The 17999-nt window shown below is 43.2% G+C and overlaps 1 protein-coding gene across 1 annotated transcript in view; it reads right to left on the bottom strand.

Annotated features, from left to right (window-relative positions):
- The window catches only part of LOC126428348 (aminopeptidase N-like), a 173594-nt gene that overhangs the window by 73694 nt on the left and 81901 nt on the right, over positions 1 to 17999 (bottom strand). Inside the window, exon 6 of the mRNA XM_050090280.1 lies at positions 166 to 471. Within this exon, the coding sequence (XP_049946237.1) occupies positions 166 to 471 (306 nt within the window). The remainder of the gene's footprint in view (positions 1 to 165; positions 472 to 17999) is intronic.

Raw genomic sequence — 17999 nt, 5'->3', positions numbered from 1 at the left:
CCTTCAGCGCCTGCCCGTAACCCCCACCACTACCACGCTGCCCGCTTGTGTCCTGCTCACCACGTAATTGTGCACGGACTCTGCTGAGTGTTACAAACCTGCTGACGTCGAGCGCCACGGTGGCGGACGTTTCCCAGCCTGCAGGCCACTGAAGGTCGTCATTACCTGTATGTGGCGAGGCCCCAGTTCTCCATGGCGCCGGCGCTGAAGTCCGGGATGGCCACGTTGTCCAGCTTGTCGATGGTTTCTGTCTCGTAGGGGACGTTGACCAGCCGCTCCATGGTGTCGATGATGGGCTTGGTGACGCTGGCCGCGTACTGCCCGTCCTGAAGCACCTGCTGGCGGGCCCAGACGCCGCCCAGCTCGTCCGCCACCTCTGTGAACTGCGACACGACGAAGGCGACGAGGTAGCTGCTCATGGGGGGCGTCGGCTGGAACACCAGGTACTTCCTGCCCACGGCAGCGTCGTCCCTGCAAGGGTCAGAGAGCGACGTTTATAGGCCTCACACAGAAAGTGTCGGTTCCGACAGAAATACCGTACGTCATGTAGGGACTCAAAGGACCGTGAGTAGAGGAAGCTAGGAAGAACCTGCTAGAGCACTGTGGACAATGGAAGACCAGTACTACCATCTGCTGGGGACTCTCACAAACTTCGCGGCACCAAGTGAATGTCTCAGCGCAAAGCACATACTTGTATTTTTGTCCAAGGTGAGTGAATTTGCTTGGAGAAATCCATGATAGACACTGCGCAGTCTTACAAATATACACTACTGGGCATTGAAATTCCTACACCACGAAGATGACGTCCTCCAGACGCGAAATTTAACCGCCAGGAAGAAGATGCTGTGATATGCAAAAGATTAGCTTTTCAGAGCATTCACACAAGGGTGGCGCCGGTGGCGACACCTACAACGTGTTGACACGAGGAAAGTTTCCAGCCGATTTCTCATACACAAACAGCAGTTGACCGGCGTTGCCTGGTGAAACGTTGTTGTAATGCCTCGTGTAAGGAGGAGAAATGCGTACCATCACGTTTCCGACTTTGATAAAGGTCGGATTGTAGCCTATCACGATTGCGGTTTATCGTATCGCGACATTGCTGCTCGCGTTGGTCGAGATCCAATGACTGTTAGCACAATACGGAATCGGTGGGTTCAGGAGGGTAATACGGAACGCCGTGCTGGATCCCAACGGCCTCGTATCACTAGCAGTCGAGATGATAGGCATCTTATCCGCATGGCTGTAACGGATCGTGCAGCGACGTTTCGATCCCTGACTCAACAGATGGAGACGTTTGCAAGACAACAACCATCTGCACGAACAGTTCGACGACGTTTGCAGCAGCATGGCCTATCAGCTCGCAGACCGTGGCTGCGATTACCCTTGACGCTGCATCACAGACAGGAGTGCCTGCGATGGTGTACTCAACGACGAACCTGGGTGCACGAATGGCAAAACGTCATTTTTTCGGATAAATCCAGGTTCTGTTTACATCATGATGGTCGCATCCATGTTAGGCGACATCGCGGTGAACGCACATTGGAAGCGTTTATTCGTCATCGCCATACTGTCGCATCACCCGGCGTGATGGTTCGGGGTGCCATCGGTTACACATCTCGGTCACCTCTTGTTCGGATTGACGGCACTTTGAACAGTAAACGTTACATTTCAGACGTGTTACGACCCGTGGTTCTACCCTTCATTCGATCCCTGCGAAACCCTACATTTCAGCAGGATAATGCACTACCGCATGTTGCAGGTCCTGTACGGGCCTTTCTGGATACAGAAAATGTTCGACTGCTGCCCTGGCCAGCACATTCTCCAGATCTCTCACCAACTGAAAACGTCTGGTCAATGGTGGCCGAGCAACTGGCTCGTCACAATACGCCGGTGACTACTCTTAATGAACTGTGGTATCGTGTTGGAGTTGCATCGGCAGCTGTACCTGTACACGCCATCCAAGCTCTGTTTGACTCAATGCCCAGGCGTATCAAGGCCGTTATTACGGCCAGAGGTGGTTGTTCTGGATACTGATTTCTCAGGATTTATGCACCCAAATTGCGTGTAAGTGTAATCACATTTCAGTTTCAGTATCATATATTTGTCCAGTGAATACCCAATTATCATCTGTATTTCTTCTTGGTGTAGCAATTTTAATGGCCAGTAGTTTATTTATTCACAACCGGCTTCCATCACTGATCATCTTCACAGTGGAAAAATGTTGTGGCAACTTCACATGTCATACATGCTGCGTCTTGTGTGTTAACCTACTGGATGTTATAGCGACCGAGCAAGGTGCTGTCGACTTTAGAATTTTTAGCATATTGCAGCCCCGTCAGCAACTGTGATAGACTAATATATTGAAAAGTCCGCCTCAGTTGCGAAAATTTTCTGGTCTTTACTCAGGTTTCGGTTAGATTAATCTTGCCTTCTTCAGAAGCATAAAATTACTATAATGCCAGAGTAAGGAACAGTAAACATTAAAAATTAAAATCTACAGTACCGTGGTACCATGTCGAATTAAAACTTCTTAACTGAAGTCTAGTGCCGGCATCACTTCACACGCGGTCGGTTGCCAGCGGCAACTACGTTGGCACTGACCCTTGCACTGCTTTAATTTTTAATGTAGGTTGATCCTTACAAAGATGAAGACAGCAACCAGCCACTATAAATACTGCTATTTATTTAAGTAAATAGCGCCCTAACCGGTTTCGAACTGTCAAGTTCATCATCAGACGGCTGTTCACAAGGTTTGCAAGATACCCTTTACATAATCGTCGTCAGTTTACGATTATGTGAAGGGTATCTTGCAAACCTTGTGAACAGCCGTCTGATGATGAACTTGACAGTTCGAAACCGGTTAGGGCGCTATTTACTTAAATAAATAGCAATATTAATAGTGGCTGGTTGCTGTCTTCTTCTCTGTAAGAATGAGACTATATTAATTGTACACAGCCACGTTCTCACCATGTCAGTTCTTTAATTTTTTATGCCGGCCGAAGTGGCCGTGCGGTTCTAGGCGCTGCAGTCTGGAACCGCGATACCGCTACGGTCGCAGGTTCGAATCCTGCCTCGGGCATGGATGTGTGTGATGTCCTTAGGTTAGTTAGGTTCAACTAGTTCTAGGGGGCTAATGACCTCAGAAGTTATCCCCCATAGTGGTCAGAGCCATATAATTTGTTTTGTTTACTGTGCCTTACTCTGGCATTTGATAGTAATTTTATACTTCTGAAGAAGGCTAGATTAATCTAGCGGAAACCTGGATAAAGACCACAAAATGTTCGCAACTGAGGCGGACTTTTTAATATATTATTCCTGTGGACTTACTGCTGCTACATGGTTTCATGTTTTCAATGCTTTCGGTTTTCTTAAGCCGGTATTATGGCGTGGAGAATCTTTTTCTGGCGTTTGCCAGTCAGCTACGGCGTCTTTTATGGTTAATTTTTCCACTGTGAAGATGACCAGCGATCGAAACCGGTTGTGAATAAATACACTCCTGGAAATGGAAAAAAGAACACATTGACACCGGTGTGTCAGACCCACCATACTTGCTCCGGACACTGCGAGAGGGCTGTACAAGCAATGATCACACGCACGGCACAGCGGACACACCAGGCGTGAATGGAGGGACGAATGGAGACGTGTCGTCTTCAGCGATGAGAGTCGCTTCTGCCTTGGTGCCAATGATGGTCGTATGCGTGTTTGGCGCCGTGCAGGTGAGCGCCACAATCAGGACTGCATACGACCGAGGCACACAGGGCCAACACCCGGCATCATGGTGTGGGGAGCGATCTCCTACACTGGCCGTACACCACTGGTGATCGTCGAGGGCACACTGAATACTGCACGGTTCATCCAAACCGTCATCGAACCCATCGTTCTACCATTCCTAGACCGGCAAGGGAACTTGCTGTTCCAACAGGACAATGCACGTCCGCATGTATCCCGTGCCACCCAACGTGCTCTAGAAGGTGTAAGTCAACTACCCTGGCCAGCAAGATCTCCGGATCTGTCCCCCATTGAGCATGTTTGGGACTGGATGAAGCGTCGTCTCACGCGGTCTGCACGCCCAGCACGAACGCTGGTCCAACTGAGGCGCCAGGTGGAAATGGCATGGCAAGCCGTTCCACAGGACTACATCCAGCATCTCTACGATCGTCTCCATGGGAGAATAGCAGCCTGCATTGCTGCGAAAGGTGGATATACACTGTACTAGTGCCGACATTGTGCATGCTCTGTTGCCTGTGTCTATGTGCCTGTGGTTCTGTCAGTGTGATCATGTGATGTATCTGACCCCAGGAATGTGTCAATAAAGTTTCCCCTTCCTGGGACAATGAATTCAAGGTGTTCTTATTTCAATTTCCAGGAGTGTAGTATGTAAAGGAGAATGAAAATCTAATAGTTATGGGGGACTGTAATTCAGTTGTACGGGAAGGAGTAGAGTAAGAGGTTATAGGAGAATATGGGCTTGGGACAAGGAATGAGAGAGGAGAAAGACAAATTGAGTTCCGTAAAAAGTTTCAGCCAGTTATAAAGAATACCCTCTTCAAGAATCACAAGAGGAGGAGATATACTTGCAAAAGGCCGGGAGATACGGGAAGAATTCATTTAGATTACATCATGGTCAGACAGAAATTCCCAAATCAGATAGTGGATTATAAGGCGTACCCAGGAGCAGATATAGACTCAGATCACAATATAGTAGTGATGAAGAGTAGGCTGAAGTTCAAGACATTAGTCAGGAAGAATCAATACGCAAACAAGTGGGATACGGAAGTACTAACGAATCACGAGATACGCTTGAAGTTCTCTAAGATTATAGATACAGCAATAAAGAATAGCTTAGTAGGCAGTACAGTTGAAGAGGAATGGACATCTCTAAAAAGGCCATCACAGAAGTTGGGAAGGAAAACATAAGTACAAAGAAGATAGCTGCGAAGAAACCATGGGTAACAGAAGAAATACTTCAGTTGATTGATGAAAGGAGGAACTACAAACATGTTCCGGGAAAATCAGGAATACAGAAATACAAGTCGCTGAGGAATGAAATAAATAAGAAGTGCAGGGAAGCTAAGACGAAATGGCTGCAGGAAAAATGTGAAGACATCGAAAAAGAAATGATTGTCGGAAGGACAGACTCAGCTTGCAGGGAAAGTCAAAACTATCTTCGGTGACATCAAAAGCAAGGGTGGTAACATTAAGAGTGCAATGGAAAATCCACTGTTAAATGCAGAGGAGAGAGCGGATATGTGGAAAGAATACACTGAAAGCCTCTAGGAGGGGGAAGATTTGTCTGGTGTGATAAAAGAAGAAACAGGAGTCGATTTAGAAGAGATAGGGGGTCCAGTATTCGAATTTGAATTTAAAAGCGCTTTGGAGGGCTTAATGTTAAATAAGGCAGAAGGGATAGATAACATTCCATCAGAATTTCAAAAATCATCGGGAGAAGTGGCAGCAAAAAGGCTATTCATGTCGGCCTGTAGAATGAATGAGTCTGGCGACATAACATCTGACTTTCGGAAAAGCATCATCCACACAATTCCGAAGCCGGCAAGAGCTGACAAGTGCGAGAATTATCGCACAATGAGCCTAACAGCTCATTCATGCAAGTTGATTACAAGAATAATATACAGAAGAATGGAAAAGAAAATTGAGGATGCGCTACATGACCATCAGTTTGGCTTCAGGAAAGGTAGAGCCAGGGGAGAGGCAATTCTGACGTCGCGGTTGATAATGGAAGCAAGGCTAAAGAAAAATCAAGACACTTTCATAGGATTTGTCGACCTGGAAAAAGCGTTCGACAATGTAAAATGGTGCAAGATGTTCGAAACTCTGAGAAACGTAGGGATGTGCTATAGGGAGAGACGGATCATGCACAATACGTATAATAGCCAAGAGGGAATAATAAAAGTGGACGACCAAGAACGAAGTGCTCGTGTTGAAAAGGGTGTAAGACAGGGATGTAGCCTTTCTCCCCTACTCTTCAATCTGCACATCGAGGAAGGAATTACGGAAATAAAAGAAACGTTTAGGAGTGGAATTAAAATTCAAGGTGAAAGGATATCAATGATACGATTCTGTGATGACATTGCTATCCTGAGTGAAAGTGAAGAAGAATTATATGATCTGCTGAGCGAATAAATAGTCTAATGAGTACGCAGTATGGATTGAGAGTAAATCGAAGAAAGACGAAGGTAATGAGAAGTAGTAGAAATGAGAACAGCGAGAAACTTAACTTCAGGATTGATGGTCACGAAGTAGATGAAGTTAAGGAATTCTGCTACCTAGGCAGTAAAATAATCAATGACGGACGGAGCAAGGATGCTATCAAAAGCAGACTAGCTATGGCAAAAAAAGGCATTCCTGGCCAAGAGAAGTGTACTAATATCAAATATCCGCCTTAATTTGAGGAAGAAATTTCTGAGAATGTACGTCTGGGTTACAGCATTGTATGATAGTGTAACATGGACTATGGCAAAAAGGAACAGAAGATAATCGAAGCGTTTGATATGAGTTGCTACAGACGAATGTTGAAAATTAGACGGACTGATAAGGTAAGGAATGAGTAAGATAAGAGAATCGAAGCATTTGAGATGTTGTGCTATGGACGAATGTTGAAAATTAGGTGGGCTGGTAAGGTAAGGAATGAGGAAGTTCTACGCAGAATCGGAGACGAAAGGAATATGTGGAAAACACTGATAAGGAGAATGGACAGGATGATAGGACATCTGCTAAGACATGAGGGAATGATTTCCTCGGTACTAGAGAGAGCTGTAGAGGGCAAAAACTGAAAAACTGTAGAGGAAGGCAGCGACTGGAATACATCCAGCAAATAATTGAGGACGTAGGTAGCAAGGGCTACTCTGAAGAATGTGGCAGACACCCAAAGAAGCCAGCGCGACCAGAGTTGTCAACAGGGCACTGTGCAAGCTGCTGGTGGATCCATAATGGCGTGGGCTGCGCTTACATGGAACAGACTGCATCCGGTTATTACTGACTGGAAACGGTTATTTTCTGCTGCAAGGAGACCGTTTGCAGCCATCCACGGAGTTCGTGTTCCCAAACAAGGAAAGAATTTTTATGGATGATAATGCGCCGTGTTACCAAGCCGCAGTTTTCCGCGACTGGTTTGAAGAACACTCTGGACAATTCGAGTCACTGATTTTGTACCCAGCTGCCCGGCATCGAATATTTATGGGAGATAATCGAGACGTCAGTTGGTGCACAAAAGCCTGCATCGGCAACACTTCCGAAATTATGGAATGCGATAGAGGAAGCATGCCTCAATATTTCTGCAGGGGACTTCTAGCAACTTGCTCAGTCCCTGCCACATCGAACTGCTGCACTACGCCGGGAAAAAGGAGGTCCGACACGATGTTAGGAGGTGTCACGTGACTTTCGTCAACTCAGTGTACATGCAGCGAGCTTCAAAATTACACCTACAACTTCGAGGGGTTGCAGAAGGTGTCTTGAGGAACAAAATGAGGTTAGAAATCCGTATTCGGAAACGTCATCCGGTGACGCTACAGAGCGTCGAAATTATAGGCGTCGGCACCTGCATATACAGGGCCGTCCATTGATACTGACCAAATCTAATTATGTATACAGGGTGGTCCATTGATAGTGACCGGGTCAAATATATCACGAAATAAGCATCAAACGAAAAAACTACAAAGAACGAAACTCGTCTAGCTTGAAGGGGGAAACCAGATTGCGCTATGGTTGGCCCGCTAGATGGCGCTGCCATACGTCAAACGGATATCAACTGCGTTTTTTAAGATAGGAACCCCCATTTTTTATTACATATTCGTGTAGTACGTAAAGAAATATGAATGTTTTAGTTGGACCACTTTTTTCGCTTTGTGATAGATGGCGCTGTAATAGTCACAAACGTATAAGTACGAGGTATAACGGAACATTCCGCCAGTGCTGACGGTATTTGCTTCGTGATACATTACCCGTGTTAAAATGGACCGTTTACCAATTGCGGAAAAGGTCGATGTCGTATTGATGTATGGCTATTGTGGTCAAAATGCCCAACGGACGTGTGCTATGCATGCTGCTAGGTATCTTGGACTACATCACCCAACGTTACGTTATTTAAGGAAACAGGAAGTGTTCAGCCACGTGTGAAACATCAACCACGACCTGCAACAAATGATGATGCCCAAGTAGGTGTTTTATCTGCTGTTGCGGCTAATCCGCACATCCGTAACAGACAAGTTGCGCGAGAATCGGGAATCTCAAAAACGACGGTGTTGCGAATGCTACATCAACATCGATTGCACCCGTACCATATTTCTATGCACCAGGAATTGCATGGCGACGACTTTGAATATCGTGTACTGTTCTGCAACTGGGCACTAGACAAATTACGGGACGATGACAGCTTTTTTGCACGCGTTCTATTTGGCGACAAATTGGTATTCACCAACAGCGGTAACGTAAACCGGCATAATATGCACTATTGGGCAACGGAAAATCCACGATGGCTGCGACAAGTGGAACATCGGCGACCTTGGCGGGTTAATGTATGCGACGGTATTATGGGAGGAAGGATAATTGGCCCCATTGTTGTTGTTGTTGTTGTGGTCTTCAGTCCTGAGACTGGTTTGATGCAGCTCTCCATGCTACTCTATCCTGTGCAAGCTTCTTCATCTCCCAGTACCTACTGCAACCTACATCCTTCTGAATCTGCTTAGTGTATTCATCTCTTGGTCTCCCTCTACGATTTTTACCCTCCACGCTGCCCTCCAATGCTAAATTTGTGATTCCTTGATGCCTCAAAACATGTCCTACCAACCGATCGCTTCTTCTACTCAAGTTGTGCCACAAACTTCTCTTCTCCCCAATCCTATTCAATACCTCCTCATTAGTTACGTGATCTACCCACCTTATCTTCAGCATTCTTCTGTAGCACCACATTTCGAAAGCTTCTATTCTCTCCTTGTCCAAACTAGTTATCGTCTATGTTTCACTTCCATACATGGCTACACTCTATACAAATACTTTCAGAAACGACTTCCTGACACTTAAATCTATACTCGACGTTAACAAATTTCTCTTCTTCAGAAACGATTTCCTTGCCATTGCCAGTCTACATTTTATATCCTCTCTACTTCGACCACCATCAGTTATTTTGCTCCCCAAATAGCAAAACTCCTTTACTTTACTACTTTAAGTGTCTCATTTCCTAATCTAATTCCCTCAGCATCACCCGATTTAATTTGACTACATTCCATTATCCTCGTTTTGCTTTTGTTGATGTTCATCTTATATCCTCCTTTCAAGACACTGTCCATTCCGTTCAACTGCTCTTCCAAGTCCTTTGCTGTCTCTGACAGAATTACAATGTCATCGGCGAACCTCAAAGTTTTTACTTCTTCTCCATGAATTTTAATACCTACTCCGAATTTTTCTTTTGTTTCCTTTACTGCTTGCTCAATATACAGATTGAATAACATCGGGGAGAGACCCCATTGTATCGATGGTAATATAAATGGTGCAATCTATGCTGATTTCCTACGTAATGTTCTACCGATTTTACTACAAGGTGTTTCACTGCATGACAGAATGGCGATGTACTTCCAACATGATGGATGTCCGGCACACAGCTCGCGTGCGGTTGAAGCGGTATCGAATATCATATTTCATGACAGGTGGATTGGTCGTCTAAGCACCATACCATGATCCGCACGTTCACCAGATCTGACGTCCCCGTATTTCTTTCTGGGGGAATGTTGAAGGATATTTGCTATCGTGATCCCCCGACAACGCCTGACAAAATGCGTCAGCGCATTGTCAATGCATGTGTGAACATTACGGAAGGCGAACTACTCGCTGTTGAGAGGAATTTCGTTACACGTATTGCCAAATGCATTGAGGTTGACGGACATCATTTTGAGCATTTATTGCATTAATATGGTATTTACAGGTAATCACGCTGTATCAGCAAGCGTTCTCAGAAATGATAAGTTCGCAAAGGTACATGTATCACATTGGAACAACCGAAATAAAATGTTCAAACGTACCTACGTTTTGTATTTTAATTTAAAAAACCTACCTGTTAGCGACTGTTCGTCTAGAATTGTGAGCCATATGTTTGTGACCATTACAGCGCCATCTATCACAGAGCGAAAGAGGTGGTCCAACTAAAACATTCATATTTGTTTACGTACTACACGAATATGTAATAAAAGATGGGTGTTCCTATTTTTAAAAACGCAGTTGATATCCGTTTGACCTATGGCAGCGCCATCTAGCGGGCCAACCATACCGCCATCTGGTTTCCCCCTTCAAGCTAGACAAGTTTCGTTCTTTGTAGTTTTTTTGTTTGATGCTTATTTCGTGAGATTTTTGACCCGGTCACTATCAATGGACCACCCTGTATATCCTCCTATATCCAGAATGACTCGCTAATGGCGTTACAGCTTTTCAAGGACGATGAACAAGGATAAAAGTATCGATCTGCGGTAAAGGCCGGGCTTCGGAAATAACTGGCTAGAAGGTTATAAGCGAAAGTCGTTTCGATACCTCTGGCATGTACTGGTACTGTTGTTAAGATTAAAAGGTAGGCAACTTTCGAAGGTGATAGTATGGCCCAAAACAAGAAAAAAGTCTGGTATACATGGGCCTTATAATGCATACCTTACGAGCTCTGAGCACTTGTTCAACAGAGGAAGCGTGTGTTTCTCAGTAGCGAAGATGAACAAGTGCGCAGAGCCGCTGAGGTATTCTTTTCAGGGCCCAAGTTTACTGCACATTTTTCCTTGTCTTGGTCCATACTATCACCTCTGAAAGTTGAATACCCTACATTCTTAGCAACTACAGTACCGGCACATGTGTTCCACTGCCACAGATATCATAACGACTTTCCCTTGTAAGTTTCGACTCGTTCGTTTTAAGAGCAAAGATCCTTACCTCAAATTAGTAAATTTATGCTTCTCCATCATCGCTGAAAGTTTGTAGCATCAACACGGAATCACCCTCTACATACGAGTAGATGCATTTACAGGCGTCGGCGGCTGTAACTTTGACGCTCTGTACCTTTGGTTCTGGACACGGGTTCCTATCCTCATTTTGTTCCTCAAGACATCTTCTGCATCCCCCTGAAATTCGTCGGTGTAATTTTGAAACACCCTGTACAAACAGAACTGATGTTAACTGTCACGAATAACACATTGAGCAAGTCGGACATAATGCAAAAAGTCTGAGGCGATCATATAAGGAGGTTGTCAACTCGAATCTAGATCTAGAAATGATCCAACATATATTGTCAAATTTAACTAGTTTTACATGCATTTAACCGGCGAAAACTGTAATTTGAACCTATTCGGTTAACGTACTGTTTGAGTTCCGTATACACAGCTTATTTCGTAACTCTGCCTTTCATTAAGGACGTCATTACCGTGTCTGGTCACATGAGTTTTATCTCTATTTCTTCTAGGATGTTCAATAATCTACCTTGTCATGCCTTGTAACAAATGATGATGTTTTCAGTGATATCATTACTAGAATGCTTGCACTCTCTTAAATGAGCATCAAATGCGGAGGGACTGGATTCACGAACATTAACATTCTAACATATCCACCACCTTCCGTTCCGTGACAGTAGTGTCCTGACGAGGCAGTGTGACCGTTTCTCATTTGACGGCTGGAAGAAGTCCAAAGTGCCGCCTGTGTACTGTGAGATGTGACAGATGTTGGATGCTATCAGGATCACATACACATAGCTATATTTATATTCTAAATATTCATGGCGCTCTTTGTTTTCTGCACACACAGCAACTTTGACATAATCGAGATTGTATAACTGACACATACATACTTTGATGTGGACATAAATAATGTTTAAGTACAAACAACTTACTGGTGACGGCAGCCGCAGCTCAGACATTGTGAATAACGACACCAACACTCAATGCTCAATAACCATTCAAATGATCACAAAAATCACAAGAATTAAAAAGTCAAGAATGATGAGGTGCTTTATTCGCAACTGCCAGTTTCACATTAGTGTAGACATATCTTCACGTTTATCTGTCACGGATACAAATCACCGAGTGAAATTTTTGAAATGGTAGAAGTGCAGAACCAAAGTACTTGCATTAAAAAAAAGTTGACAAGTACTCACAACAGTTATATCTGCATAATGAGGATAATGGAATGTAGTCGAGTTAACTCGGATGATGCTGAGGGAAATAGATTAGGGAATGAGACACTTAAAGTAGTAAAGGAGTTTTGCTATTTGGGGAGCAAAATAACTGATGATGGTCGAAGTAGAGAGGATATAAAATGTATGCTGGCAATGTCAAGGAAAGCGTTTCTGAAGAAGAGAAATTTGTTAACATCGAGTATAGATTTAAGTGTCAGGAAGTCGTTTCTGAAAGTATTTGTATGGAGTGTAGCCATGAGTGGAAGTGAAACATGGACGATAAATAGTTCGGAAAAGAACACAATAGTTTTTGAAATGTGGTGCTACAGAACAACGCTGAAGTATAGACGGTAGATCACATAACTAATGAGGAGGTATTGAATAGAATTGGGGAGATGAGGAGTTTGTGGCGCAACTTGACTAGAAGAAGGGATCGGTTGGTAGGACATGTCCTGAGGCATCAAGGGATCACCAATTTAGTATTGGAGGGCACCGTGGAGCGTAAAAATCGTAGAGGGAGACCAAGAGATGAATACACTAAGCAGATTCAGAAGGATGTAGGTTGCAGTAGGTACTGGGAGATGAAGAAGCTTGCACAGGATAGAGTAGCATGGAGAGCTGCATCAAACCAGTCTCAGAACAGAAGACAACAACAACAACAACAATGTACATGGACAATTATGGAGTCCCAGCTTTCAGGGAGTTAAGAATTAAATCACATTGGTACACTGCCATATCAAAATTGAGTACATCCAAAAGATCCTTGTCAGAATGTACAAAGCATAACTGCTGAATGAGTCAGGCCTAGGCCTCCACTGACGTGAAACCGATAGTTGCGAATGAAGCATCCTCATACAGCCTTGTGGGTTTTGGAGAAACCTCGTCAATCTTGACTTTGTAATTGCTGTAATTTCTGTGATAGTTTGAATGGTTATTGACTGTTAAGTGTTGTTACTGTTATCACAAATTTAAGTAACCTAATAATTCTACACTGCTGTATACAAACGCTATTGTGTTATAGATACCAATATGTATACATCTGCTTGTTTGTTCTTTGTGTCAGAGGGCACTGTCTGTGGGTTCTGTGCCCACATACTGTGCTGGCAGTTAAATATTTCACATGCATCTCATGGCTCACAGGAAGATACCTTTTAACAAATACTAACAGACTGCAGAGCAGCAAGAATACAAAATTTTCAGATATTAATAATTATGGCCACATTTTACAATCAAATTCCTTTGCAAAAGGAATAACTGAGTGCATATACAACAGTAAGGTTCTGGGTCTGTCACAGTTGGTATTCTAGAACATGTCATCCACCATTTCACAGACCATCTATCAAAACACCTGAGTGATAAGATTTCACCTAGAAATATATTTTCTGAGCCGTTTGACGCATTTGAGTGAAAATAACAACGTTCTTTTCTACAAACTTGAAGTTTAAGGCTTTTGAGGTATAATGATGAGAGTTTCACTATATATTCAACTGACTGGATGCACAGGGCAATATTAGATGGCACATATAGTTATCATGATGAATCTTCTTCTTAATGGGGACAATTAGTATTGGTGCTCCACAGGGGTCACTTCTGGGTCCATCCCCATTCTTGCTATTTAGAAATGACATTCCATGTTACAGTGACACAGAGAAATATATACTGCTCATAACAAACCTAGTTCATTCGATTGCGTACAAGGCAACCTATAGCATCAGTAGTAAAAACACATCAGGCTCAAAAGAAAATATGTAAAACTAAGCATTCAAAATTCTTCATCAGAACTTGAATTGAAAATCATACATTACAGATCATCTCAAATGCTTGAGTTCAGCAACATTTGCTGTACAAGGAATTGCTGATTTCGGTAATGAAAGTATTACAAAATTAGTTCACTTTTCATACTTCCATTGACTGATGTCGTAAGGAAAATGGGGCAATTCCACACATAGACACAATGTATTCACTGCACAGAAATATGCTGTAAATGTAATATCCGATGTCCATCCTCGAATTTGATCTAGGCGACTGTTTAAAGATCTAGGATTACTAACAACAGCCCCACATTCCATATACTCTTCTATCACATTTGTTTTTAACAATCCTTCAGCAGTAGTATTCATAAATATGACACAAGAAACCACATTATCTTCCACTTTAATCTTACAGCCAGAAAGTACCAAACCATGCAACCATAAAATATTTGACTTCAATAATTAATGGTGTGGCAGATAAAGTTTGAAAAAAAACTGACACTATTATACGAACTGTTCTGTTCCAAGGATAAATTTTTCAGTGATAGTATGTACATTGTTGGGTTACTTTTATCGAATTTTGTTGTAAATTAAGATTAAAACAAAAAAATCTGTTATTTAAATGATCAGCATGTAGTCATGTTCCCACAGAGAAAATATATCTTATTTGTGAGCATACTGACACATTATGCACCATCATGAGTTGTCACAAACATGATCGTCCAAGAAAACTAAAATTAAAAATTAAAAGTAAAACTGAGGCCCCAGAATAATGATAAGACGAAATTGAAGCCTCTTCCGTTCCAGTGCCTTCTGGATTCTAGGCAATTCTGCATTAAGTACAATCTACTAATTGAGGACGGGCATCCAGGTGAAACGACCAAACAGCCAAAGCCTCCATTCCCTGGATCCAGTTCGCTCACTGGTAGAAGTACTGGGCCACCTCAGTCAGGGAAGTAGATAGCATCCAAATTGTTACTTCGTCTACAAACTGTCTTCTGTTCTTAAGTGCTACTTTCTGTGATATTGCACAATCAGTGCCACACAGGGGGTCGTCATCGTCGTTGATCTGAAGCTGGCAGTACGGGTGCAGTGGCTGTCCACCAGTGGTCGATACTGCATCGAGCGTCGTCCAACATCAAGTGGCGCGAGGCCCTAGCGCTACCAGGGTGCTGCAGCGGAAACTGCAGTTTTTTTTCTTTCTTTTTTTTTAAAAAAAGTCATCAGTCTTCTGATTTGATGCAGCCCGCCATGAATTGCTCTCCTGTGCCAACCTCTTAATCTCAGAGTAGCACTATCCTTTTTTATTTGCTGGATGTGTTTCAGTCTGTTTTCCAGTACAAGCTCCCTCTACAGTTATTCCATGGTGTCTTAATAGATGTCCTAGCCTCGCCTCCCGTCTTCTTGTCAGTGTTTTCCATATATTACGAGGGTGAGTCTAATGAAAACCTTAAATATTTTTTAAAAATATTATTGATTATGCACAAGTGATACAAAGCTGTATCACTTTTCAACATAATCTCCCCCACGCTCAATGCAAGTCCTCCAGAGCCTACAAAGTGCATAAATTTCTTTAGAAAAAAATTCTTTTGGTAGTCCGCGCAACCACTCATGCACCGCGTGGCGTACCTCTTCATCAGAACGGAACTTCGTTCCTCCCATTGCGTCTTTGCGTGGTTCAGACATATGGAAATTATTTGGTGATGAGGAATGGCGCCGTTCCTTGCTCGCTCTCTTCGTTTCCGGTTGTTGGAAGTGAACCCAGGTTTCGTCACCAGTAACGATTCTTGCAACGAAGCCATCACCTTCTCGTTCAAAGCGCCGAAGAAGTTCTCCACAAGCATCAACACGTCGTTCTCTCATTTCAGGAGTCAGCTGCCGTGGCAGCCATCTTGCAGACACTTTATGAAATAGGAGCACATCATGCACAATATAGTGTGCTGACAAGACTAATGTGTAAACATGCTGCAATGTCACTCGGCGGTTTTCCTTCACTATGGCTTCAACTGCTGCAATGTTCTGTGGAGTCACAACTCGTTGTGCCTGACCTGGACGAGGAGAATCCTCCACTGAAGTCACACCGTTTGCGAACTTCCTACTCCATTGTAGACTTGCTGCTGTGACAGACATGCATCACTGTACTGAACCTCCATTCGTCGATGAATTTCAATAGGTTTCACACCTCCACTATGCAAATACCGAATAACAGAACGCTGTTCTTCCCTGGTGCAAGTCGCAAGTGGGGCGGCCATCTTTATACTGATACTGCGACGGTATGAGTGCATCTGCACTATGCTGCCACCTAGAGACCATTCTGCACGCTGTTTGTAGCACGCTTACCAAGTTACTGGATAACGGCGCGAAATTTCGATTTGTTATTACAAATTTAAGGTTTTCATTTGACTCACCATCGTACTTTTCTCTCCGATTCTGTGGACAACCTCCTCATTCCTTATCTCATCAGTCCACCAAATTTTCAACAGTCATCTGTAGCACCACATCTCAAATGCTTCGTTTCTCTTCTTTTGTGGTTTTCCCACAGTCCGCATCTCACTGCCATACAATGGTGTGCTCCAAATGTACATTCTCAGAAACTTCTTCCCCAAATTAAGACCGATGTTCGATGCTGGTAGACTTCTCTTGGCCATTACTTTCGTCTAGCTTCGATTTACTCTCAGTCCGTATTATGCACTCATTAGACTGTTCATTCCATTCAACAGATTGTAATGATTCTTTATTTACGTGACCATTACGGCACCCCAACACCAGTTCTCGATACCAATAATGTACTGCTTATCTGCGAAGTAACAGACATATTTTTGTGACAATATTCACATTTGGTTTTATTAATGTATAGGTACTCCGATGTATCGATATATTACAGTGGTATGGTTCTTTTGTGTATTCATTTCTGTGAGATTGTCATAATCTTTGACTTACTTGTAACCGTTTTGGTGCGAATGCGCACAGAGAAGTCTTTGTTTCACTTTGCAGAAGTTAAGTTGTTATTTCGCTTTGTAAAAGGTCAAGTCTTGGGTTTGGTTAAAGTGGAAATTAAATATATGGAGACTGATACAAAAACTTTCTTGATGATGTGACAATTAAGAAGAAGTATATGTGAATTTACAAGAAGTTTAATAAAAATGTGGATCGTGAACACCAAGTCAAAAACTATTTCTACCATACCATTGTTCTGATCTGGGATTGTTAGATCATTAAGAATTTCCTGAAAAACGCATTTGTTAGGTCTTCAAATATTGCTAAAATACAGATCTGGACCTTCTAGCAGTCAAAGTGGAATCACCCTAGAATCAACAAGATGAGCCATAACAACTTCGACGAGATTTACGTGGGAATCCATTCAAGATAAGTGCCAGAATTAATGAGTTTTTTACAGTGACTTCACCATTTCCGTTCTGACGATACCATCCACTGTCAATAACTTTGTTGTTGCCCGATAAAGCCAACATATGCTGCGTGAGCAACATTATTAATCTGAGTGCTAACCTACTTTGCAAGTGGTGATATCGTTAGAAGATCCAGTAATTCTTGTGCAGTTTCTCTGTGGACAGCAATGACATCAGTGTGCCTTATCATTGATATCATTTCACCGCGAATTTTAATTCGAGTTTTTAAATTTTTCATTTTGCAGTTAATCGCCAGATACTCCCCATTTAATCTTCAGGTCCCATCCAGTGTACTCTACAGCGATTCCAGTGGAGATACTTTGCACTTCAGTGACGTACATTGCTATTCACTGCTTACCTCTCCACAGATACGTCAACTCGCGGCTAGGACTGTCAGCTTCGTGGAACGTAACCTCTAGTCAGGCGCAAAAGAACTCTTGTACAGAGATTTACAATTGTGCATGTAAAGGACATCACTAGGGAAACAATTTTACATTGCAACACAAAAAAATGGTTCAAATGGCTCTGAGCACTATGGGACTCAACATCTGAGAACTTAGAACTACTTAAACCTAACTAACCTAAGGACATCACACACATCCACGCCCGAGGCAGGATTCGAACCTGCGATTGTAGCGGTCGCGCGGTTCCTGACTTAAGCGGCTAGAACCGCTCGGCCACACCGGC

Source organism: Schistocerca serialis, chromosome 12, assembly GCF_023864345.2.
Source record: "Schistocerca serialis cubense isolate TAMUIC-IGC-003099 chromosome 12, iqSchSeri2.2, whole genome shotgun sequence".
Classification (NCBI taxonomy): Eukaryota; Metazoa; Arthropoda; class Insecta; order Orthoptera; family Acrididae; genus Schistocerca; species Schistocerca serialis.
The sequence above is the reverse complement of the archived record's forward strand: the minus strand, read 5'-3'. Positions and strand labels throughout refer to the sequence as shown.